Here is a 25,478-nt window from a genome sequence, read left to right on the forward strand (position 1 = left end):
CATTAGCGGACATACCGGATAGGATGAATGTATGCTTTGAGAGCAGAACTATTTGGGTTAAATCATCTTTAATAATCGCTTCTGTGCCTATTAAGACAGAGACTGGTTGTTTTTCTTGAAGAGTATCTCTCAACTGATGAGAAGTTATATGTCCGTTGCTTGTATTATTGTGTGGTTTTTCAGTAAACACTTGGTCAGAGCAAGGAAGTACGAACTCACAAAGATCTGACACATAATCATAATCTTCTGCGTCGATAGCCATTAGACAATCACTTCCATTGTGTACATTTAACAAAAATTTTAAACTAGCTAGGACGTTGCATACGTTTTTTAAACTGAAATCTTGATAAAAATAGAACTCCATAGAAGATACAACAACTAATAAATGTTGCGGTTCTGTGTTGCAGTTGGTTATAAATACACCTGAAATGGAAGAGATAGAAACTTTTGAAAGCTTCATTTCGAGGTTGCTTTTTTTTTATTTCAACTAGCATGCTATTATTAGTATTATATTGTTATATATATATATATATATATATATATATATATATATATATATATGTGTGTGTGTGTGTATGTGTATATATGTGTGTATTTCTGGATGCCAGCGTGTGGGTGTGAGCGTGTATGATGGCATGTGTGTGTATGCGTGTGTGTATGTGTGTGAGTGTGTGTTTCTGGATGCCAGTGTGTGTGCGCGCGTGGGTGTGAGCGTGTATGCCGGCTTGTGTGAATGAAATTATCAGCTTTTAATATTTTGTTCTACCAGGTGATAGTTCTAGACTAACAAACTGAGTCACTTTCTATTGCAAAAGTTTTTATTTTAAAAGTTGTGAGCCAATTCATGACAAATGCCAGGAGAACAATGGGCTAGGAGGTTGTTCATATAAGAAGTCACACTCCTGGGGGGGGGGGAGGACGGGGGGGGGACAGAGAGAAATGTGATAAGGAGAGGGGTTCAGGAAATTGGACGACACACATTAGCATTTAAAAAGTAATGCTAGCTACTGAGGTTTAGCTTTTACTAGAAATTGATCAGTATGATTCATGTTGACATAGGCAATGTTTAATTATTTTTTAACACTTTTAAAACACAAAGTTAGCAATGTTGAGTGGGGTGTGATAAGGTGTGACATCATTCTAGGGGAAGAAATATGTGGCGAAAGGGGCGTAGGGTCTATCAGAACTAGGTGGATAAGGTTTTTACGTCTTGATCTTTACATACCAATACTTTCGATAAGTACAATGTTTTAGTATTGTTAAAATCTACCTCTTAATGTGAATCTTTTATTTGTGATTATATAAATAACGGTGAATTATTAGGCATAGATATTTTTAAAAAAAACATACATTAAAACTTGTTACTGTAATCTACTTTCTTTATAATTTTTTTAAAAGTCTGTCATCGGACAAACTTTGCCGCAAGCATGAAAGAAAAGAAAATATTTTTTTTTATAATCTGTTCCTCTTGCTTCTCGTACCAGCATACACTTATTATTTATTATTATATTAATATAAAACGCATTCTACTTGACAATACACAAAAATACTTTTACAAATTAATGTCTACATACTTTTGCTTGTCTTGACAGCAAGAAGAAAATACAGCAATAAAGTCTTAAAGGACATGGTTGGAATGTTTATGCCCGTTATCAAAAGTTGAACAGTCTAGGACCGCCAAGAAATACGATCATCAGATTTCTAATGTTATAAATTATAAAGTTAATGTCCTTCAAGAAATACGATCATCAGATTCCTAATGTTGAAACGCTTATAGGCATCACTAAACACTATCAAATATTACAAATGTTGAAAAGTTTATGTCGGCCACCAAATGTTGAAAAATATATGATTGTCACCCAATATTGAAAAAATATGTGTTTGTCACCAAATGTTAAAAAGTTTATGTCCAAACACCAAATGTTGAAAAGTTTATGTCCAAACACCAAATGTTGAAAAGTTTATGTCCAAACACCAAATGTTGAAAAGTTTATGTCCAAACACCAAATGTTGAAAAGTTTATGTCCAAACACCAAATGTTGAAAAGTTTATGTCCAAACACCAAATGTTGAAAAGTTTATGTCCAAATACCAAATGTTGAAAAGTTGATGTCCAAACACCAAATGTTGAAAAGTTTATGTCCAAACACCAAATGTTGAAAAGTTTATGTCCAAACACCAAATGTTGAAAAGTTTATGTCCAAACACGACCAACAGACCCCAGAATTATTGATACAAATGTGAGATGGGACTTGTAGCTAGACAAATTGTGTCGACCGTGGGTCAGAGTGACCTGACTGCTAATGAAATTTGTTGACGCCCTGATGTTGACATATGAGAAAACGGTTACGCCTCATAAATATTTTAGCCCAAAATCTTTCCTAATATTTCCAGGCAACGGCGGCCATTTAAAAAAAAAGCCTTTTGTTTTGATCTCTTTTGATTTCTGTTCCAGTGGGGATCAAGCCCCTTAAGACTTTATACTTTTCTCAAAAAGTTTCTTAAGGCGAGTGGAGGGCTTTCACCCCCCCCCCCTCCCCCAACGTCAAAGCACACACGTCCAATGTACTCGTTGTCTGGGACTGACCACACGTCCTTATAGTTTGAACCCACACGATATCACCAGCAACTTTATTTTGTTTGAGCGATTTGCTACCGTATAGAGTTGTTAGTTAAAAAATCTGATCTGTTTTTTAACCTAGCGTCCCATGCCATAGCCTGGAAATTTGCTTTTAATAAATGAAATGTCAAAAATGTATTGTTAATTAATTAACGTACTGATATTTAGCGGTGATAATGGTAGCTCACATTTCTGGTTAATTATTTTATGAGGAGCGACTTTTAAGGTTTTACTCATATCGAACGCAGTTTGTTTATCTTTTTTGGGAGAAAAATGTACATTTTGGAGGTGGTAAAATTTGAAACGATTGAATTTATTTTACACCTGATTGCCTTGTCACCAGTTCCTATCTTTTGTTCAGTAATAACCAAACGCCCCGGGTATTTTGCGAACCTCTGCATTGTTTGGTCTTCTCACCGTTTTCCAGAAATTGAAAAATGTTTCTGATATTTTCGTAACAGAGAAGACAGATATATTTTTTTTGGAGATATTTTTGTTGTGCTTGACAAAAATGTATTCGACCACACGAGGGGGGTTTGCTGATCCACCCCTCCCATTTACTCCGCATCTTGCAAATCTTAGTTTTGTTTTGTAAATGACGACTGAAAGTGCAACCGTTCGCATCCATTATGAACAGAACTCACACATATGTAAGACTGAAGTGGGGATTGTTTTTAGATCATCCTAAGTCTATGAACTTGTCCGTCTTCTGAAAGCAGATTCTCTAAATTCTATTGATTTTATGGCAACACGTGTGTGTATGTTGGCCTACTACAACCAGAGGCGTAGCGAGGGGGGGGGGGCGTGGGGGGGGGGGACATATGTCCTTAGGGGGCGCCGAATTGAAAGTTTGAGGGGGGGGTGCAAATGAAAAGTTCGAGGGGGGTGCAAATCGAAAGTTTGAGGGGGGGGGGGTGCAAATGAAAAGTTCGAGGGGGGGGTGCAAATCGAAAATTTGATTTGCTCCCGAGGGGGGCGCCAAATTGAAAGTATGTCCCCGGGCGCCGGGAAGGGTCGCTACGCCTCTGACTACAACACAAAAAGTTTATAAATTTAATTTACAAAAAGACCAAAAATAAGATGATAGGCCTGTAAAAACAAGTTGAAACTAGTCTAATCACAAAAAGGAATAGTTATAATAAGTACCACTTGTACTTTTTGGTCGCTATTTGTATGTGACAAAGTGCGACAAAACAAAACGTTTTTTTTTATTACTGAAGTCGAATATTTGGTTAGTAGCTTTCATTATTTAGGTGCTGAGGGAGTAGGGTGTTCCTTTTCCCCCAATATCCCAAAACCTACTCTACTGGTGTACACTACGCCAATAAGTATAACTCCTCTACCCCCCCCCCCTCCCCCCACAAACAGACACTATTAAAATTTTAATTTGAACACCTCCCTAGCGCAATTCTGTGGGAAAAAATGGGTGCACTTCCCCCTAGTGACCAGTAAAGCCGCGATGGATGGGTCGTTTATCGCAGTGGTCACACGAAGACACGGGTGCAGCTACGTCATTACCAGTCTGCCTGATTCTGTTGACAGGCTTTATTGATGGCGGGGGAGGGGGGGGGGGGTCACAGTTCAGGGACTAAAGAGTGGCAGATTTGGCCCGTAAATGCCTCTAGATACTCCTGCTTGTTTTGTTGATATTTGTTTAGCCTTTATGTAGACTCTATACTTTAAATGTGCTCCCCGAATACCCCCCCCCACACACACACACACTTTATCTATAAACCTGTAACCCTACTGGGGCGAATCGACTTCAAATATAAAATGACTATTAAGTAGTTTTGAACATTGGTGAATGGTTTAAAAGGGTGTGTGTGTCATGACTCTTAGTGTTTAAACTTGCAGGAATTTCATAAAATCACGTGATAAGATGTCTCTCTGTATCGACAACACGTTTTCAATCAATAGAAGCTAATACGTGTGCACAATAAACAAAGCAATTTTTTTAATGTATTCAAAATCTAAACTCAATAATAAAAGGGGAGATAGCACAGTTAACTGTTTGTCACGGCTGCTTGATTTCTTGCTAGAGAGTCGACGGAGGATTAAGGACAGTTTCTTCCAAACATCTCTTCGGAGGGCTCCGACCCCCCCCCCCCCCCCGAACGAAATGGAATTTATATAGAAAATATATACTTTTAACATTTCAAGACCCCCCCCCCCCCCCGGAGAAAAAAGTCTGGAAGAAACTGAGTAAGGAGCAGCTCATTTTCTTTTGTGGATTACAAGCTTATCCGGTTTAAAGCAACTTTTTTTTTAGTCGTAGCCTATATGGTGTTAATCTCACTTAAAACGAATGGCCAAAATGTGGAAAATAAGACTAATATAAATAGGCCTACATTTACAATAAGAAGTTTTTAAATGCACTGAAGAAAATAAAAAACAAACTTGAACAATAAAAGAGCTTTGGTCGCGTAAATATGTATGTAAGAGATATAGGCCTACTATGGAAAGTATTTTATTGTTTTCAGTGCATTATTATGAAAAAATTATTATGGGCCTAAAAATTTTCATATTTGTTTTATTCAATGCAAGTCAAAGTAATAGAAAGGAGTTCAACCATTCATCCTAATTAATTAGGTAGTGTCCCCTTGTACTAAAATATTTCCTCTACTATAATTTTTACAAGTGAAAGAAAGTTTTTTAAAGCTGTTTCAGTTGATTGTAACGATTTCATAAAATTAATTTCAATGTATAAATAGAATAGATCTTTAGCCTGAAGAATAATTAATAATGGTTTTACTTAATTTCTTCTTCTTTTTCTTAATTTTAAATTTAAAATTGTTTTGTTTAGTTTGAATTTTTAAATTTAAGGATCGCCCTTCCCATAACCCCCCTTGATAATAACAATTTGCAAGAAAAAAATATGGTGGTTTGTTTGTTCTGCGTGTTTGCAGACCACCAACATTAAACAAACTTGTCCGATGAAATGTTATCTCGTAAGTAATTTGATTCATTTGGTTTTTATTTATCAAGGTCATAGATTTTATACTATATCTATATGTAGGCTATAGGAAGTATATTTTAATATTAAAATTAACACAAAGGTTTAGGCCTAAAAAAATTTGATTTTCTACTCTTCTTACTTACTTCTTCAATCAAAATTCAAAATCAAGTTCAGCTAGCAGCTAGTTTAAGTCCTAAGTCACTTAGTGAACTAGAATCTAAGTCCAGACTGGATCTAGAGTATTTCATCTAATTTAGAATTTGGATCAGTAATCTAGTAGATCTAAATTTGATCTAGAATCTAGATCTAGATCTTGATCTAAAATCTAGAGTAAAGTTCCGCGTGTGGTCAAAACCACGGTGTAGTCACATTCATGTTTATGGCTTCGTATAATATTTGTTTGGATGTTTTATACGAAACTACCAATATCTGCTAGGCATTCCGACTTCCGCTGTTTCGATTCGGTATTCAACATCCGGACTTTTTGATGCAGACTTTATAAAAACTCGCCCTTTTCCGAAGAATGCCGAATCTCACTGTTGGAATCGAGTTTTTAGAAATATTCGATATAGATATTCTAGTGTAGTCGTATTATATGTTTCAATTAGAAAATTACCGCCATTATGACAATCTTAAAGCCGAAATCGATCGCACGATTCTAATGAGTTTATCTCGCGAACATGTCCCGTACGGTGCTGTCACATTTTAAATAAGTTTACGTATTAAACACATTATAAGTGTCTTGCCATTAGTTGTAAGTGTCCATTAAATAAACAAATATTATTATAATAACGGTTTTATGGCACTTACTACTTCTGTTTACGAGTTATCATACATGTCAAATCCCCGAGCTAGCGCTTCGGCCTTGACAACGCCATGGCGTCCGTTTAGCACCGCATTACCTATTATCGATAAAATACGCGCACTAATGCCAATGACGTAGTTTTCGAAGTTGGAAAGAATTTAAATTGTGGGTGGCACTGTTAAAACTAGATAAAATACATTGATCAAGTTATCTATTAAAAACGACAGGCAAGAAGCTTAGGCTTACATTAACTAGTGTCAAGCATTTCACACATAGTATGAAGTACTTAGTACTTAGATTTAAGGCTTATACTTAATTAAGTTAATACTAAATTATACTTTATACTAGAACTAGGCTATATTTATAAATAATAAATAAGTTATAGGCCTATTTCTTAGTATAACTAATGCTATATGTAATATGTATCGATTGATAAAGTAAGTCTGGGCCTATTATTGGTTATGATAAGTAAAGAAGCTGGGTGATAAACTTGATTAATTATTTGTGATAATTATGCCTATGACATTAGTAAATAGTAGATCTAAATAATAAACAAAAGGCGCAGCAATTGACATGTGGGGGGGGGGGGGAGGGGATACTATTAATTAATAAGGCAGTGAATTTAGAATGACATGAAAAAGGCATGATAATTATTATTCATAATAATTTAGGATACAATTTTTACATTTAATAATAAGTAACAAAAAACAAATACAACAAACATTACGTATTTAAATCACAGCATATTGCCAATATATTCATATAAGCAGATAGACAGGGAAGCTGTAACTTCTGATGTGGTACAACTTACTTAACATTTAATAAACTTTTACAAGAATTTAAGGTTTTTCTATTGATTAGTTGTACCAAAATAATAATATCAATAGGGCCTGATAAAGACCCTAGTATATTAAAGTAGTTTCCCTTTTGGACCTGTCAATCCATCATCCATAGAGCAGCTGAAGTAGAGTTTATCTGTTTCTTGACCACTGAGCATGAAGTGATGGTGTGGTTAGCTCTCTGCCAAGCTATCTTTACTTTCCCTTGTGTCAGGTACTCATCTGAGCTAGGTGGATGCTGCGCGCTGCACAGACAGACTTGTCTGAGATCTGAGCTTAAGACTTGCATGTTAGTAGTTGAGTGCTTTACCACACCATCCCTAGTTTTATTTTTCAGCATTCTTCTTATTACATGCTTCAGTATCAATCACCAAATTTATCCTATCTGTTATAGTAGCATTCTGGACATACGTCTGTTGCAGTCACTATAATTACTATAAAAGGGTGCAACACCCTTTCATAGGACTTTTTAATTATATGCGGTCATACTTAATCTAATTTTTTTTCTATATTTCTATTACCCCCACCCTCTAGCAAAGTTTCAATTTTAATATTTTAAAAAAAAAACATAGACTTTCAGTCTGCATATTGACCTAGATCTATATAGAACAGCACCCCTCACTTTAATTTGACCTGATTAGTTCTAATTATCCTTCATCAAATTTTGATTTTACTTTCATATTTCTATTGCCCACACTCTCTAGCACTAATATGAAAAGTTTTATAATTTTATCTCAAATAGCAGCAGTGGTATGCAAGCCTAAAGCCAATCACACAATTAAATCCGATGTTACAGTGATATATAACAAGTTTAATACATAACTTTAAAAATTCATATAAAAAAAACTATTAGGCCTAGAATGATAAATTTGCTATTTTTATCAATGGGGTATATTATAGGATTAATCTGTGTACATTTTATCATTCTATGATAATTAGGAAAAATATCCCAACATTCCTAATATCTGCTGTAAACATGTCCATTTCTAAATATATCCAGGTCAAATTCTTTTGTTTCCCTCCTTCTGAACGACGAGTTTTTAAATTTTCAAGTTTCGAGGTATGACGTCGTAGGCGATTCTAGTTCCCCCGTATGAAAAGCACTAGGTCCCGGATGAGATGAATAAAACCAACCAATCAAAGCTTTTTATAACTAGGTTAACTATAAATAGTAAATAGCTTCTATTTATGTGCGGGACACTGAAAATACTGTAGTTAAGGCTATTAAAAGAATCTTAGTGGTGAAATGGGGGTGATCACAGCTGGGGTAACGATTTTTGTGTTTTACCCTCGCTGTGGTCACCAATGACTTGAGCTAGACTAGCCTAGATCTAGATGCTCTATATTTCAAGCTAAGTCTAGAACCTATATAATTTCTATTTTTTTCTGTTGTTTTAAATTATTTTAATCATCTACTTCTTCTAAATCTAGTTTGTGTCTCTACATACAATCCAATCGAAGCAAATGTTACGTTTTGTCTTGTTAGTGATTGTTACGTCCCTTTGTTATGATTATAATAGTTGCGTCCCTTGAGTCATCACTGGGTCATCCGTAATTTGTAGTTAATTAGTTAATAAATTTAATTAACGTGTTATTATTTGGTTTTGCAAATCTATTAATTAATTATACAATCATCAACACGTTTAAATGAGTAAAATGTTTATTTCAATTATTAAAATTGGATCAAAACGTAAAAAATACGCTATTGATCACAAGCAGGGACAGGTGACCACAGGCAAAAAAAAAGGGGGGAAAAGTTGATCACAAGGAGGTTCGTCACTAAAACATGAATATCTCAAATACTATGCGTATGAATACAAAATAACTCATGCATATTAGAGTAGAATGGCAGTGGAGTAATAAAGTACTTTCGGTTTGTTTCTGTGTGAAACGGTTACAAAATAGCGCCCGATGAAAATCGGGAGTTCGGAATTTTTCGCTATGTGTGACCACACGCGGAACTTTACTCTAGTAACAAGTCTAGATTACTAGATTAAATCTGGGGGGGGGGGGGGGGATTTTCATACCAGTAAAAATGATCAATAGGCTAATCAATTTATTAGGCCCAATCAATAGTCAATAGGCCTAATGCTAATCATAATTCATAATAGAGTGTAACTCCATTTTAGAGTATTTTATTCCCTGCTTCGCTTTAACCTCCTTATAATATAATAAACACAAACAAAACGCAAAAACGTTAAGAAGTAACTGCTGTAGCCAGATGACAGCCTTTTAAAGGTATCATCAACTCAGTGTTGGCTGAAGGTGAAACATCTAAAATAAGTACTGTTGCAAAAGCTACAAAAGCATTATTTTCTTTAATGAGGCTTACAATACAACTTACAATATTATCAATTGAGCCTAATAGGTCTAGCCTAATACTTGTAAATTCATTACTAAGGTTATTGATAAATTTAGCTTTTAATTAGCTTAATGATTTCACTTTTAATTGCTTGCTGTCATGAAATGAGTCATTCAGTTTTTTATTAACTGAACTATTTCAGGCCGCAAATCGTTTTGTTTTGTTATCTCATAGATGTAGGCCAACTTTGCAAGCTAAACTATATGAATTGAAGTTAATAATAACAATCTGTTCTTATGTTTTTGTGGGTTTTTTTTTTCAATTTTCAAATCTTTTTTGTGATTCAGGCTTTATTTTGCCCATAGTCAGTAAGGTCGAATGCCTTTTAGCGTCAGCTTGACGACGTTTAAATGGTACGCCCATGGCAAATCGGCGACACCACATACCTCGAGACAGATATCACAGAGAATACGACTCACACAGCAGTGATTCTGATATCTCTGACACTGATGATCGTAAGAAGACTTGCATAAAGAAATCTAGGTAACTTGGTCTTTAATTAAAAACTAATAATGACTTAATATATTTTAATTCTGTATTTAAAAAATGTAACTAATGTTTAAAATTTTATACTGCTGAATTACTACTTCATTAAAAAATTTAATTTGGAACATAAAATTGGATGGCAGTTTCTTATTAATACATCTTTATTAAAATGTAAAAAGTAAAAGTAAATTTCTTGTATGGCGCTGAGAAGTCAGTCTTGTTAATGCTGTCAACACCCTCTGATTTCATTACAGTTTTAAAACTATTGGCAAAACTTGTCTTCCTACCAAATCACTTCATGGTGAAAGGAGTACCAGGTAGTGTTGCCTTAAATTCAATTGTTAAAGCAAGTCTGGTCCAATTAAGCAAAAGTTTGTGTCAGTAAGATTGGCAACACTCATTCTGAAGTGATTTCCTGTTAAGACAACAATAAGGAACCTTCTGATTACCATTATGATTAATCTTAACAAGTCGTTTTATTAATTTGAGCAGTCAATTTAATTGTTTTCATTTATTTTTTTTCTAGCTCTCTTGGTCCCACTCGTTCCAAACCTTGTCTTGTAAATCGTACTCGGTCTCAAAGTTTTGATAATACAAGCAGCAACGAAGATTGCCCTTCATGTGAACTGCGTGCCAGTTCTAGCATGTATTCAAAGTCTCGGCCTCAAAATCTAGAAATTCCACATCAGCTTCAACATCACAAATGTAAGTTGTTTATTATAACAACAGCTGTTTTAAAAAAAATTTTAGTTTCTTATTAGAAGCTTTGTATTAAATTTGAGAATTTTTGTTCTATTAATATATTAATAAAAGCTCTTTGTTTTGTTGTGTTTGATAGTGTCAGACTATCAAACAGAAGGTGCCATGGCCATGTCGATGCAGTCATCTCCAAAACTTGGTTGTAGTAGCCCACGCCCATCAGAACGTCTTACCCTGGTAGTAGATGAGACCAGATTTGTCGTGGACCCTGAGCTGTTTCGCCAGCGTCCAGAGACAATGTTGGGCAGGTAATAAAACTCACTTTGATTTAGAGTTAAAATTGCTTAAACAGTTAAAGTTGCTTAAATCAGGCTGTCTAGTGTTCTCATAAGTCCTTTATTGACATTTGATAAAGTTTTAATATTGTTCCTTTTATCTAAAGGATGTTTACATCTTCTTTGGAAAACAACTTTACCAGGCCTAATGAAAGAGGCGAGTTTGAAGTAGCAGATGGCATATCTGCTTCTGTTTTTAGAGCTATACTGGTAAGTTTGAGTACCATAGGTAACAATAGTATAGAAAGTATCAATCATAAGAGTTCATAAGAACTTGACCATTTGAATTTAACTTACATTTCAATTAACTAAAAGCCTGGAGGGAACCCACAGGTCCAGAAACGGGCACGATGGATGAGAGAAATGTTAGATTCCTCATCCATCTGAAGTCTGCCTGACTGGTGGATGAGAGAAATGTTAGATTCCTCATCCATCTGAAGTCTGCCTGACTAATGAGCATTACCTGGAGCCTGTATAAGAGAAACAAATCTTAATTGTTTTCTCCCCTTAGGACTACTATAAAACAGGAGTTGTAAGATGTCCTCCTTCTGTACCTGTTCATGAACTGAGAGAAGCATGTGACTACTTACTTGTGCCGTTTGACGCATCAACAATCCGGTGCCAAAACTTGCGTAGGTTTGCCTTGGATAACATTAGCAGGATTAGCTTGCCAGTTAAGACAAATAGCAATCTCATTTTTCTTCTCTGATGTGTACTTCAAAATTATTCTTCTGTTGATTAGTTTGCTTTGTGTACATTCTAATGCCAGTAATGTGTACATGTAGCCATCATTCTAATGCCTGTAATGTGTACATGTAGCCATCATTCTAATGCCTGTAATGTGTACATGTAGCCATCATTCTAATGCCTGTAATGTGTACATGTAGCCATCATTCTAATGCCTGTAATGTGTACATGTAGCCATCATTCTAATGCCTGTAATGTGTACATGTAGCCATCATTCTAATGCCTGTAATGTGTACATGTAGCCATCATTCTAATGCCTGTAATGTGTACATGTAGCCATCATTCTAATGCCAGTAATGTGTACATGTAGCCATCAATGCCTGTAATGTGTACATGAACTGTTTCCTGCCTACTCTGCAGGTGGCTTATTGCATGAACTCTCCAATGAAGGAGCCCGTAAACAGTTTTTAGAATACCTTGAGGACTTGTTGTTGCCTCAGATGGTACTTTGTGCCCAGGTTTGTTTATCCCTCAAATTCTTTGAATACATGTTGATGCTTTACAGTTTGATTTTTTATAATAAGCCACGCATAAGGTTTGTGTTAGTATTTCCTTATAACATGCTGGAATAAACAGATATGTATTCTAAAAGTGGTTTTTGTCTCCCTAGCAGAGAGGAGATAGAGAATGCCACATAGTTGTACTAACAGATGATGATATCATTGACTGGGATGAGGACTATCCACCACAAATGGGAGAGGAATATTCACAAAGTAAGTTTATTTAAAGTCTAAATTTGGCCAACCTAAAACCTTTTTTTGTCCTCCAGAATCTTTTTGCTACTAAAGAGACATGATGCGGCCACCATTACTGTCTTATTACCTATTGTGTTTTACTGCATTAGTATCTCACTAAAAACTCATCTTTTCATGCTTACTAAATAATTGACAACAAGACACAATGTTTTTTTTCTCAAAAAATTATGGCAGTTTATTTTTTTATTATTTTATGAGGAGTTTCCGATTAATTTTGGGCTTGTTTTTTGGGTAAACTGTCGCTTGTGCAAGATTGTAATTTTGAACTTATTTTAGAGAATAAGATAATTGAATAGATTCTATATTAACTTTGATAATTAGTCTAACGGAATTAGCAAAATATTAGTAATATTACTGCGGTACACTTAGGGAGAAAAAAAATGTCTTTGCTTTTAATAAAGGATGTAAAATCTCTAGAGCTAACATGGACTGGTTTTTTTCTTATTCTACAGTTGTAAACAGTACCTGTTTGTACAGATTCTTCCGCTATATTGAAAATAGGGATGTAGCTAAGCAGGTACTGAGGGACCGAGGTTTGAAGAAAATTCGCCTTGGCATTGAAGGATATCCAACTTACAAGGAGAAAGTTAAGAAAAGACCTGGTGGTAGAGCTGAAGGTAATTTTTTTCTTCACAACAGTTTCAGAAATACACCATTTTTGTTGTGTTTAATCTTCTTTCTTCTTCTTCGTTCTTAATTATTAGTGTTGAAGGGGATTGAGATTTATCTGGGTTTGAACTCGAGACTTTGTTCGAATTTATCAACCATGAGCTTTTGCCGACTCGAGCACACCTCCAACACAATTAAGCGTTACGTGTCAACTGGTTATGCGCCATTGAGGCCATTGACTCCGATTTCAGCCTGCTTTTCTTTTTGGATTTGCTTCCATAGCCTTTGTCCAACCAAGAACAAACTACAAGGCAGCAGTTGTTTAATTTTGGAGTTGTCTCTCCTAGAAGAGTGGCTGTCCCCAGCTAACGAGCCTCATCTGCCCGAGGGTTCGAACTCGAGACTTTTCGGTTTAGCAACCATGAGCTTTACCGACTCGACCACGCTGACCCCTGTTGTGTTTAATGAAAAAATGTACTAAGGCAGGAACATCTGTTTATATTGGATTAAACATTTCTCTTATAATTTTATTGAGGCATTATTTTTTTCTCTTATTAGGTCTATTTTATTTAAAGTTTGCAAAACTTTCAATTTTTTTAGAGGAATTTTAAGTATTTAGTGTTATAAACATTAAGCATCAGGGATATAAATTTTATAGTTTAAACCTAAATTTAGGATTTATAAAGAAAAATGCAGACAAAATTTGAAAGAATCTACATCTTTGTGCATAGTTTTGGGATCATGACACAACTAGGGGGAAGGGTGTGGTGGCATAGGCTCAAACATTTTGTGGGTAAAGATCTGCACTGGTTGCAAATGCAAAAGAATATTTAGAATCAAGTAATGTGAAAATGCATGAAATATAAGAAATTTATGTTGGTAAAATGGTCACCACTAATTTTTCTTGCAGTCATCTACAACTATGTGCAGAGACCCTTCATCCGCATGTCTTGGGAGAAAGAAGAAAACAAAAGCAGACATGTGGATTTCCAGTGTGTCAAGTCAAAATCCATCACTAATCTGGCAGCTGCCGCTGATGAAGCTGCTATGCACCACCATGACCAGGGTATGGTCCAGCAGGCACAGGATGGCACCATCAATGTTATCCCTCCTCAGCCTTCACCTTCAGAGCCTTACCCTGATGTGCAGCTACCCCCGGAAGCTCTGGATTAGCATGGATTAACATCTACCCAGGATTAGCTAACCTTCTCAAGTATGATGATTGTGTTGAGATTTATTGAGTACACAATTTTAACTATGGCTTAAAGAAGTTGATAGCATAGCTGGGTAGAGAAGATGTTAATTTGGTTTAAAGCAAATGAGTTTCCTGCTAAAAAAAATTATGTTAATGTGATGACTTCTACTAAGTTAAGTTTTTAATTAAGCCAGATTTAAGGACAGGTTTTTGCTAAATCATACATAATTCTTGTGCAGTGTGAACAATATTCCGATTGCATAATAAGAAAAATAATTAAACAGCTCCTTGCCTAATTTGCAATTATCATTTAATCTGCTTTTTGTTTAAAACTGTTTCCTGTGTGCTGTGTGGTGCACATATTGCTTTTATCATTAACAGTGCGCCTCGATGCATTTTTTTAAAGGACAGTGAAAATTGTATTTTTATTTAATGGAGTTGGTCTTTTAACTTTTGAGTTGAATTATGCAAGAAAAATAAGTTGTGGGTATAAATGGCGTGTTGTGTCTGATTGGCCAGAATTGGTTCGTTGTTTAAGCATTATTTCAATGGTTTTTTAAGAGTGACGTGCAATATGTCTAATCATGAATGGACAGTATTTTTTCACTCATGTTGTCATCTGTCAACAAAAGTAACTTTCTTGTTAAAAAATGGGTATTTCCTATTTTAACCAACACCCTGGCCTGGTTGGTGTCTATGAAACAAAATGTAAATAATAAATTTAGTCAACTGGCTCAGTAGTGTTTTCATTTACCTAGATTTGTGTCGTACATAGGTTTTAGGCCAGTATGGTCAATTTGTAGCCAGTTTTATGGCTGAAATGCCTTAATGATACATACTTTACTGCTATGTGATGTGTTATAGTAAATGGTGATTGGCCAACTGCAGACATGAACTGTCCTAGATGGCATGCATGTGTGTACTGGAAACCTCCATTCTTGAAGGAGAATGGCCACTCTTAATGTGCCTAGAAAGTAGCCCACGGCATATTTACTTTTACACTGTCTTGTTCTTGCATCAGAAAAATAAGATAATTTTGTTTTAATCCCAGCCCTTTGTATCAATTCAGTTTCAGAACTAACAATCCTCTTAATATCAGTCTTTTTTTTTTCATTAATTGCTGAATATGCTTTAAAATAAAATATTAAAGATTTTGGTGGCAATAAATAAGGAAAAAAGTGGGGGGGGGGGGGGGGTTTAAAGAAAAATTAAATGTTATGTATCATATAGTGAATAAAAAGTATGGTTTAGAAAATTTAGCAAGAACAAGCAGTGATGTTTTTGGTTCTGTTCAATTTTACTGTCTTGTACTTGTATATATAAATTATTTTACTTTTTAACCTGAATTATAAAGAAATTAACGTTTCTAGTAAACTGTTCATTCACTATCAAGTTAATCCACATTCCTTTTTTTTTTGTAATATCATTTGGATTAATTGGCATTTTACAACAGAAATTTAGTTTGCATTCAGACCAGTGTTTCTATACTTGTAAAATATTATACCTAAATATTATTTTAAAAATTTAAATGTATTTTGTAGTCTTAATAATTTAATAACTATATATAAAGTTATATATAATAACAGTGTTATTCTTCAATACTAATTTCAGTGTTTGCCATTATTAAAATTTCTGATACAGTTTTATGAATTTAAGAAGTAATATTCAGTATTTTGTTAATCATTACGGCTATAGTTATTTTTAAAAAAGTTTTTTTTTGTGCATGGAATGCAGTATCACAAGCCTTAACAAATGTTTGCAAAATAAATTTGAGATCTGCGTAAATGTTTCAATGCATGCTCCCATGAAATCCTAAGTGACTGACTTCATTTGAAAAACCACTTTGAATTCCAGTACTGAGAGTTTGGATAATTTGGCAAATTGACATTGCATTGTTCTTCAAGCAAAATGTCTTGAGGTGGGCTAATTTTGCAGTACTTGTTTTTGGCAGCACTGTATATCCCAAAGGCTTCTGTTGTATATATAGCTTACGGGTACTCTTGTACATACTACTAAGAAAACTGGTGAGTGTCACCTACACTTTGTGCATGTGTTGGCTATACTGTAGTGTTTTTGCTGCCTGCAGAACTAGAACATAATAAAATGGGAGTGAAATAGGGGTATAGTTCTAGTAAATCTTTAGCTAAAAATTGATGTAAAATAGTTTTCAACTGGTATAGAAAAATGTTTGTTTCTGTTTCTTGAAATGTTCAAACTCAAATGTTTAATTTTCATTAAACTCTATCAATGTAAACTGCTAAATTTCTAGAGAAGAAACCAATCTACTGCTGTATGTAATCTTTTTTTTTAACTTGAAACTTTTGTTGTACATTAGGATAACCACACAGCTTTTTTCCCCCCACTTTCTTTAAAGTAAAATGAAAACTGCATTCCTTTTACTGTGATTGTTTGAGATCTGTGCTTGTATAATATATCTACACTTGTAAATACATCAGATTTTCTTACAGATAACACTAGTCATAAATCAATTTTTTTGTCCTCATTTCAAACAGCAGTAGAAGCAGCCTTTAGCATTATTTAGGGATATTTAAACTACTGATGTGTCTCACTGAAAATGACCAGTGCTGGCCTGTAGTTGGCAAGCAGGTTGACTAACAGTTTTTATGCCATGTACTATGTACTGGACATGCCCCTGTAACTGGAGTTTCTTATATAAATAAAGTGACAACCAAATTTTAATTGTTTTGTTTTTTAATATCAGGACAAAGTGTACTTCAACTTAAGTTTTCCTATGGATAGATTTATTACGATTCCTCTGTCATCATTGGGGTGTTTCCTGTACACAATTTTCCCCTCCAAGCTTGATCCTGAAACAGTGGATGCAGGAATTAGAAGAATACATGATGTATAAATGAGAAAAAAATATTTGAAAATCAATCTTTCTTTCACCTTTTTTAACTGCTATTGGAGTTGGCAACAACATAACTGCCTGTTCCCAATGTGTAGGTGTAGCTTGTGGACCTGTGCTAAAGCTGATCTAAAAATTGAATTCTTTATTTATTTAATAATTCAATATATTATGAACAACTTCAAAACAGTCTACTAGAGTACTATTTTTTTTTTGCATGCCATTTCATAATGAAGGAAATGATTGTTAACTTATTTCTTATAAAAATAAATAAAATATCTAGCTGTGAGCATATTAAAACTAAGATTCAACCAAAATGATGAGGCAAGAAAGACCTTATTGTGACAGCCTGCATCAAACTGAGTGTCAAAGTAACCAACAAGGGCAGTAAGTTCACTATCTGAGTTGACATGCAGATTAAACTCAGAGCTAAAGTTGAGGTCTGACACAGAGCATTTCATTACATCAATTTTCTGTAAGGCAAAAAAAATTTGTTTAACTATAATATATTTAAATGGTATTGCCCAAATGTATTGAAAATGTAATACATTTAACTTCCAGCAGCAGGAATATTAACATTAAAAACTGTTGAAATAATTAGTCATTAAAAGAAGCAACCACTTTTTGTTAACTCTTTACTTGGATACTTTTAAGAGTAACATAAAATATGTTGAGACCAAGCAGTTCAAAACATTCTTTTCTATCTGATAACATGGCACCTGGCTGTATATAATGTAATAAACTAATTTTCAACAAAAATTTTGCTAGTAGGTTTCAAGAGTATACCTTAATGACTGCAGGTTCTGTGATCATTGTTTCTTCCTTGACGAGTCGAACATGAACTTCATCAGTAACGGAAGATTTCATACAAGACATTTTAAAACCATAAACATCGTCCCAGAATGCTATTTTGGAATTGTAAAGATCTTTATCGCTCACACCAACAATCAACATGGAGAATACATCAGGGTACACTGGAATTAAAAACATTTTTTTTACATTCAAACCAATGCTGAACATTAACTTTTACAAAACTGATTTAAGAAAAAGATGAATTACTGGAAAAATAGTAAGGTTTGAGAGTGCTAATAAAAATAAAAGCCTTTGATTTACCTTGCCCAATTTTTAAAAGTTAAACAAAAATGTTAGTTTTAAAAAATAAAGTTAAACAATGATTTGTTCGTTGAATGAAAATCAAGGTAAAAATTAAAGGCTCACCACAACCGTCAACTTTAAGATATCTGTCCCTGGCCCATAGAACAGAATCAAACATAGCCTCAAACAGCAAAAAGTAGCCCATCCACTCAGATATAATCACATCAAACTGAAAATAGTTGCAAATCAAAATAATCAGAACATGAATCACTTTTATAGCATCTATGAATTTAGCAGATTTTCCTGTAATATAATCTTCAATCCAAAGTTTACTAGGTTAGGATACTTTCCAAAAGTGAGGTTTTACTTTAATTAAATCTGGGATAACTCTGAGATCAGTCAGAACAGCAACAAAATATTTGAAACAATATAGGATAGCAGTGATATCTTCAATTGGAAGTAACTTATTATATAGCAAAATCACATAAGATTACCTTTTTAATAGGAAGGTCAACATCTTCAAGTTTGCCTTTCACAAATGTGATACTTTCATGCACATTGTTTTCCCTGCAATCAATAATGTATCTCTTTACTAAAATATATTTTAAAACATATGAACTATTTTTAAATCGACCTAATTTATAACAACTTGTGGAAATGTTTGAAATTGTACCAAGTGTATGCCTAGTGTTTTCATGTTTTCAAGAGCAAAACATATTTTAAAATATTACATTGTTACATCCTATAGAATGTCCAGCTAAGCTATTCAATAGAATGCCAAAATCTCTTCAAGGCTAAGTGTGGGATATGGAGATAAGTTTAGTCAAATGTGTACAAAGTAAAGAAATCTTGTACAAAACAAACTATATGCTTTGTAAAAGTTTTTTAACTAAAAAAAAACGTACACAAAATACAACTTGAACCTACATCTAACTTTAACCCTAGCACTGAATCTAACTGATTGGTAAGGTTGGTAATGTTTGGTTTAAGTTAGATTTAGAATTAGTGTTGAGGTAAGAAAACTCTGTATGTGTACATGTATCATTGCTTTCCTTCTGATACTTTAATCATTTAACCTGTGTTTTACTTAACATTGTATTCTTGTTGGCATGTTGTGCATGCTAACACAAAGGTATGCTTCAGTCTACTAATTATTTTGTACAGCTCAATTCAGGCAATCTATAGAATACTGAGTTTTGAACTTTGCTGCTAACATGTATATTTTTTTTTTAAATTATTTGATCCACACCAATAGAAGTTTAGAGGAAAATTCAGAATGTCCTAACCTGGCAATGTCCATGGCTTGGTATATAATGTTGGACTGGTCCACAGCAACCACATGTTTGGCCCCTGCCTTCACAGCAAACATGGACAAAATTCCAGTGCCACAGCCCACATCTAGCACCAGCTTATCCTCAAACAAATGGGGGTTTTTAAACATGAAATCTCTGTAACTCTCTGTCCTTACTGTATCCTGTGGTAAGATTTTTATACATGAGCAAGCAAGGTATCAAAAACAATTAAAACACATGTAACTATTAAACATATTTTATGGTATTGTCCCTGGCACAGAACAAATGGAAGTTCAATCTTTTTATTGACTTTTATATATAAAGAACTGTGCATCAACATCGTGATGATGTGCCATGAATTACCTTTAGCATGGTCATGTGGATATCATGGTGGCTGTATGAAGCGAAGTAGCCATCTTCTTCTTCTAGGGAGATACCATTTGGTACCCTGTTGACTTTATCACTGGATTCTGTTAACAAATTTTGACCTGAAATTCTGAAACAACACAATAGTTGTGAAAATATAGAAATGAACTTAATTAAGAAACTTTAAAACACAAAAGGTCTGTATTTCTTTCATCCAGTTGAAGGATAAATGTTGATATCTGTTTTTTACTTGTTAAAGGCACTGAACTTACCTGAGTTTGTTAATGTCCTCTAGAGCCCTGTCCAGTTCTGCTCTCAACAAATCCCTTTGCTCCTCAGCTTTTTTCACCCTGTCTATCAAGGCATGAATGGCTTCACTGTCAGAAAATTGATTTTCACAAGCAGCTCCTCCAGACTTATCTCCCTGCGATAAAGTTTGCTGTGAGCCTGTGTAATGACTGATCGCCCATTCAATATCTTAAATAAAACATTTGGAAAATTCATACACAGTATATGTAATATAAATTAAAAATGCGATTTACTATTAAAAAGTTGTTATAAATTTGTACTCATTTTGAATTCACTGACATTTTATAAAAATCTGTAATTCCAATAAATCATCTTTGATAACACGTCACAAAAAAATTAACATTTAATCATATCAACTTATAAGCATGGCAATACTAACACATCTTTTATTATATACGAGAATATTTCCAGCAACTTTTTGGTAGCACCCCAGCTTGGTCTGTCTTAAGTTAGCCTGACCATAACCAATAAGAAAAGCCAATAAACTAAGACTTACCCATCTGAAGCATGAGATCTAGCACCTCATGCTTGGTCTGTCTTAAGAAAGCCCAACCATAACCAATAAGAAAAGCCAATAAACTAACACTTACCCATCTGAAGCATGAGATCTAGCACCTCATGCTTGGTCTGTCTTAAGTAAGCCCGACCATAACCAATAAGAAAAGCCAATAAACTAACACTTACCCATCTGAAGTATGAGATCTAGCATCCCATGCTTGGTCTGTCTTATGTAAGCCAGACCATAACCATTAAGAAAAGCCAATAAACTAAGACTTACCCATCTGAAGCATGAGATCTAGCACCCCAGCTTGGTCTGTCTTAAGTAAGCCCAACCATAACCAATAAGAAAAGCCAATAAACAAACACTTACCCATCTGAAGCATGAGATCTGTTGGTTCTGTAGGGGCCATGAAGTCATCACTCAGCCACGGTGGTTTGTGAGATGACAGACATCTTAGAACATCATCACTGCTAGGTTGCTGTTCAATATTCAAACAGTCATATAGGCAACTTATAAATGAACCTATAATATTATTTACTTTAAAAGAATGTTTCACAATTATCCTTTGAGAAATGGTTATAAATGTAATTTTTAACTCACTTATTACACTGCACAAAACTCAAGTCTGTTTTAACTAGCCACAAATGTATTTATTTAAAACATTAGGTGCTGATTGATTTATCAAAAACTTTTATTCATAGAGCTGGTATCAGAGGTACTTTATTCTCAAATCTTATGCTATTACATAAAATCATCATCAGGGATTCCAATAAAATATATTTATGTTCATCCTGCTAATAAATAGGCACCAATTATTTTAATTAAGTGATGAGATACCATTTTTCTTATGTAGTTAATCATTTTGATGTAGCTAATGCAGTCTGTAGACCACTTCCTGCAGTTGTCAATGATGTTAAAGTTGTGTTGTTTGTTGCAGTGGGCGAGCAGTAAATCTACTGAAGATTCAACAACTGGGCAAAATAAGCAAATCACATTGCCTGTCAACATATTCATTTCTTCCTCACTGTCATCATCGTTCCATTCATTTTCTTCGTCTTCTTTATCATACTCCTGATCGCTGTCTGAAACTAACTCTGGCACTCCATCGTGATCATCTACAGATTTATAGGGAGAGCAGGTATTTATTAGTTAAAAAGTAGGAAGCCTCCTATCTCTATGCATTATGCTAAATATATATTACATTGGGGGATTTTTTCTACCAGTGTCTGATAATAGAATCTTATTAAAAAGGGGGTCTAAGGTTACCGGTAGTTATCTAAAATACACACATGGCTTGATAATGTCAATGCTAACCCTATCCCTAACCCTAGCCATACCATATGCCTAACCCTAATTTAATTTCTAACCATAATACTAGTGACTACTCGAGATTTCAAAACCAAACAGTCAAACACACCTGTTTTGGAAGAGTTTATTATCGGCCATCAGTATTTTCAATTAAGCAAAGTAACGTAAAGTGAGTAAGCTAACAAGTTAGATATAGATCTAGATCTACTTACTACTATAACTAGAATCTAAAAAATCTAGATCTAGTAACACTTGTACAGTACAACAGTACATACATACTGATGAAGGCTTGTAACTTAAACTTGTAATTGTTGAAAGTGAAAGTGGTAAAATTGTAACTTTGTTCATTCACTGTTGTTTGTAACATACATACATACTACTACATACAATAAATGTCCAAACAGTAAGTAATGACAGTATGTAACAGTAAACTGAGGGGAGAATGTTTACACCGGTGCAGAGGCGTAGCGACCCCTCCCGGCGCCCGGGGCGAACTTTCAGTTTGGCGCCCCCCATTTTTATATATATATATATATATATATATATATATATATATATATATATATATATATATACATATATGCGTGTGTGTTTGTGTGTGCGACAGTCTGGAAAAAATTAACAATTACGCTGATTGTCGTTCACTAAAACTTCACTGGACGCCAATTAAATTCCCCTTTAAGTTAAGATGCCGAAACGAATAAACAGTAGAAAATTAAAAGAGCTTAGAACAGTGGGCTCCATCGAACCCGAGAGGTTCGGTAATTCAGTCTCAGGGCTTCCGCGGAGGTCAAGACACACACCCGACTCATTTGATTCACGAACGATTATCGTAAGAATCGTACAAAGAAGTAGTCGCGTTATTATTTAGCAACACTGGGTAGTGAAATCGTACATTAAGTGTTAATACAATTGATTTCTTTTCTAAGTGTTAAAAGAGTTATCTAGTCACCGATCCAGTTCAAATCCTGCGATTTTTGTTAGTGAAAAAGAGCCCCACCATCTTGGACAAAAATGGTAGAGCGGATTTAAAACGTCACTAACTCTTTTTTATGTTACACAATCGTAAAATACGCTTTAGTTCAATGGGTTTCTTTTCTGAGTGATATCGGTTATTTATTCTTTAATCCGGTGTGAATTTTTCCGACTTTAGTCTTCGAAAAAGCGCCCCCCCCCCATCTAGGAAAGCTGGAAAGCAGTTTTTCCGGTCATTGTTTCTTAAAGATATAGTTTTACAGTTACACAATCAAGGTAGAAAACAGTTAAATTAGTATGCAAAGGCTCTCAGCCGTTAAATTTCTTTACTTTGACTGTTTATAACTCAAATCTGCAGCTTGAAATGAGTTTTTAATTATTTTTTTCTACCCCTTTTGGCGCCCCCCTAGGGTCGGCGCCCGGGGCGGCCGCCCTCCCCGCCCTCCCCTAGCTACGCCTCTGCACCGGTGTCCAATAATGGAATCTTCTTTAAAAAAGGGGTGTTAAAGTACTGGTAGTTAACTAAATACACACATGGCTGGCTAATGTCAATGCTAACCCAGTCCCTAACCCTAACCCCAACCCTGGTCCTACCATACGCCTAACCCTAATTTATAACCATAAAGCCATAAAATTAGTCGAGATTACAATACTACTAACAACTCAATGAGTCAACACCCTTTTTAAATGAAGATTCCATTATCGGGCACTGGTATGTAGGCCTATATATATATTAGTATTTCTCTCTAACTTGGATGCGTGGTCGGTTGCTAACAACAATATGGCGCCCGGACCGGACGTCTGATTTCCGGTGATTTTTTGGCCAAATTCCAGAGACCTTCAACTAATTACATTTAAAAATGTTTACCACGCGCAAAATGGCGGGATTTCCGTGTCATAACAACAAACCATAAGTGGCAGGGTTAGATATGCCAGAAAAGCATTTTAAAATTTGGTTTGGAGAACGGAGGCTAAATTCAAAAGTTGGTTTCATTAAAATTAATAGAATTTAAAAAATATCAACAGTGTAGGTACAGAAATGAGCGAGAACGTAAAGCATTATTAGTTTTATCAGTCTATGAAAAAAGAAATCAAATATTGTGAGCTGTTTTTTTATAAGACCGGCGTCCGTATCACAACCAATTTATTTTTATTTTTTAAAAACCACGTGACCGCTATTTGGTGATCACTAGTGAGGAACTCTTGTGCATGGAGTCTAACCTGATTTGTGGTTTTCTTTAGCTTCAAGCTTAAGAAGAGTTGTCATGGAGAGATGTGTTGGACATGGTAGTGATTGACAACAAATATTAAATTAACTAATTTAGTTCAAAACGAACTAAAAACTCCAAAGTTAGTGCCTAATGGATTAAATATGGATGTCTATTATTCAGTGGTCATGTTTAAATTGATAATTGCGTAAATTCTAGATTTAGTGAGAAAAACTAATATATATTATATAATCATCCTCAATGTTCAAGAGTGACATTACGATTACTCTGATTACTCATTGAGTCATTATTTTAATATTACTTTATTATTACTTTACTACAGTAAAGTGTTACAGTACTCAGTACACAGTCCTTGAAAAGACAAAAATGTCACAAAAGACAAACAAAAAGTGTGTTAAAGTACTAAAGTAAACGTAGTTTTTTAAAGTAGTAGTCAGTAGTCACCGTAGTGACAGTAGTAGTAGTAGACAGCACAGTAGTAGTGTAGTAGTAGTTAAGTAGTAGTGAGTGAGTGGTCACTTTTACTTTTTCTTAACCCTTCTGCTTCTCAGTTCTGTGTTCTATACCCCTAATCACAACTAGATCTAGATTAGATCTAGTAGATCTAGACTCTAGTCACAGATAGCAGACCCGGCTATGTGTGAAGTCGTTATCCTTAAATATAAAAATTCACAAAAGTATAGGCCTAGGCCTAGATCTATATTTATTTCAAATTATTTTAATGCCTTGAAACAAACTTACCACACATAGTCGCCATGTCGAAAATAAAAATTAGAGTGACATCCCTTTAGTCTACTTTTGTAAACTTTTTTTAACATTAGGCCTATATTTATTTATATGATTGCCTTACTGGATTATCGTTCTTTTTCTTTTTTGCCACAAATGACATCACGTCTGTCACTTATCACAAAATACCAGACCCCCACATTCAAAAAGACGTTTTTTTTATCTTTAAAAAACCGAATTCGGCTAAGCATGGGTCTGACCACACGATCCCTTAATATACTGACGTCACAGGTGACCTAATCAACTCTACTTCACCTGCCCAGTGTCCCGCCAAGTTTCAGACATGTTTTTATCTTTTAAAAAAACTATTCCGGCCGAGCATGTCTCTGACCACACTATC

At 34.6% G+C, this 25,478-nt stretch overlaps 2 protein-coding genes across 6 annotated transcripts; one reads left to right on the forward strand and one right to left on the reverse strand.

Annotated features, from left to right (window-relative positions):
- The first annotated feature begins 5,473 nt into the window (after positions 1 to 5,473).
- Positions 5,474 to 15,586, forward strand: LOC131941892 (BTB/POZ domain-containing protein 10). 5 transcript variants are annotated; one of them, XM_059301464.1, is made up of 11 exons: positions 5,474 to 5,567; positions 9,869 to 10,064; positions 10,322 to 10,384; positions 10,594 to 10,772; positions 10,906 to 11,074; positions 11,209 to 11,311; positions 11,613 to 11,733; positions 12,209 to 12,306; positions 12,459 to 12,561; positions 13,056 to 13,220; positions 14,123 to 15,586. In XM_059301464.1, the coding sequence occupies exons 2-11, from the start codon at positions 9,943 to 9,945 to the stop codon at positions 14,383 to 14,385; spliced, it is 1,386 nt and encodes a 461-aa protein (XP_059157447.1). In that variant the 5' UTR covers positions 5,474 to 5,567; positions 9,869 to 9,942; the 3' UTR covers positions 14,386 to 15,586. The 5 variants fall into 5 exon arrangements, with proteins under 5 accessions (XP_059157447.1, XP_059157449.1, XP_059157448.1 ...); XM_059301466.1 differs by having other exon boundaries at positions 12,462 to 12,561; XM_059301465.1 differs by having other exon boundaries at positions 9,887 to 10,064.
- Positions 15,587 to 17,091: 1,505 nt separating this feature from the next.
- On the reverse strand, positions 17,092 to 25,172 carry LOC131941891 (protein arginine N-methyltransferase 3). Its single transcript, XM_059301463.1, has 12 exons — positions 25,094 to 25,172; positions 21,678 to 21,955; positions 21,210 to 21,318; positions 20,302 to 20,506; positions 20,027 to 20,159; positions 19,658 to 19,845; positions 18,866 to 18,938; positions 18,495 to 18,600; positions 18,063 to 18,250; positions 17,612 to 17,749; positions 17,318 to 17,405; positions 17,092 to 17,235 (listed from the first exon to the last, which is right to left on the reverse strand). Exons 1-12 carry the CDS (start codon positions 25,107 to 25,109, stop codon positions 17,126 to 17,128), a joined length of 1,632 nt encoding a protein of 543 aa, XP_059157446.1. The 5' UTR covers positions 25,110 to 25,172; the 3' UTR covers positions 17,092 to 17,125.
- Between the last annotated feature and the right edge of the window lie 306 nt (positions 25,173 to 25,478).

The sequence above is a fragment of the Physella acuta genome, unplaced genomic scaffold (genome assembly GCF_028476545.2).
Source record: "Physella acuta isolate Inbredline_101_S28 unplaced genomic scaffold, ASM2847654v3 ptg000376l, whole genome shotgun sequence".
NCBI classification, from domain to species: domain Eukaryota; kingdom Metazoa; phylum Mollusca; class Gastropoda; family Physidae; genus Physella; species Physella acuta.

Excerpts from the sequence above, each read along its gene's own strand:
- LOC131941892 (XM_059301464.1), top strand. The coding sequence starts at position 9,943 with ATGGCAAATCGGCGACACCACATACCTCGAGACAGATATCACAGAGAA. Across the intron at positions 10,065-10,321 it reads ACTTGCATAAAGAAATCTAG|TTTTAAAACTATTGGCAAAA; the intron begins GTAACTTGGTCT and ends ATTTCATTACAG. Across the intron at positions 10,773-10,905 it reads TCAGCTTCAACATCACAAAT|TGTCAGACTATCAAACAGAA; the intron begins GTAAGTTGTTTA and ends TGTGTTTGATAG.
- LOC131941891 (XM_059301463.1), bottom strand. Across the intron at positions 19,846-20,026 it reads TCCACATGACCATGCTAAAG|GATACAGTAAGGACAGAGAG; the intron begins GTAATTCATGGC and ends ATCTTACCACAG. Across the intron at positions 18,939-19,657 it reads CAAGCCATGGACATTGCCAG|GGAAAACAATGTGCATGAAA; the intron begins GTTAGGACATTC and ends TATTGATTGCAG.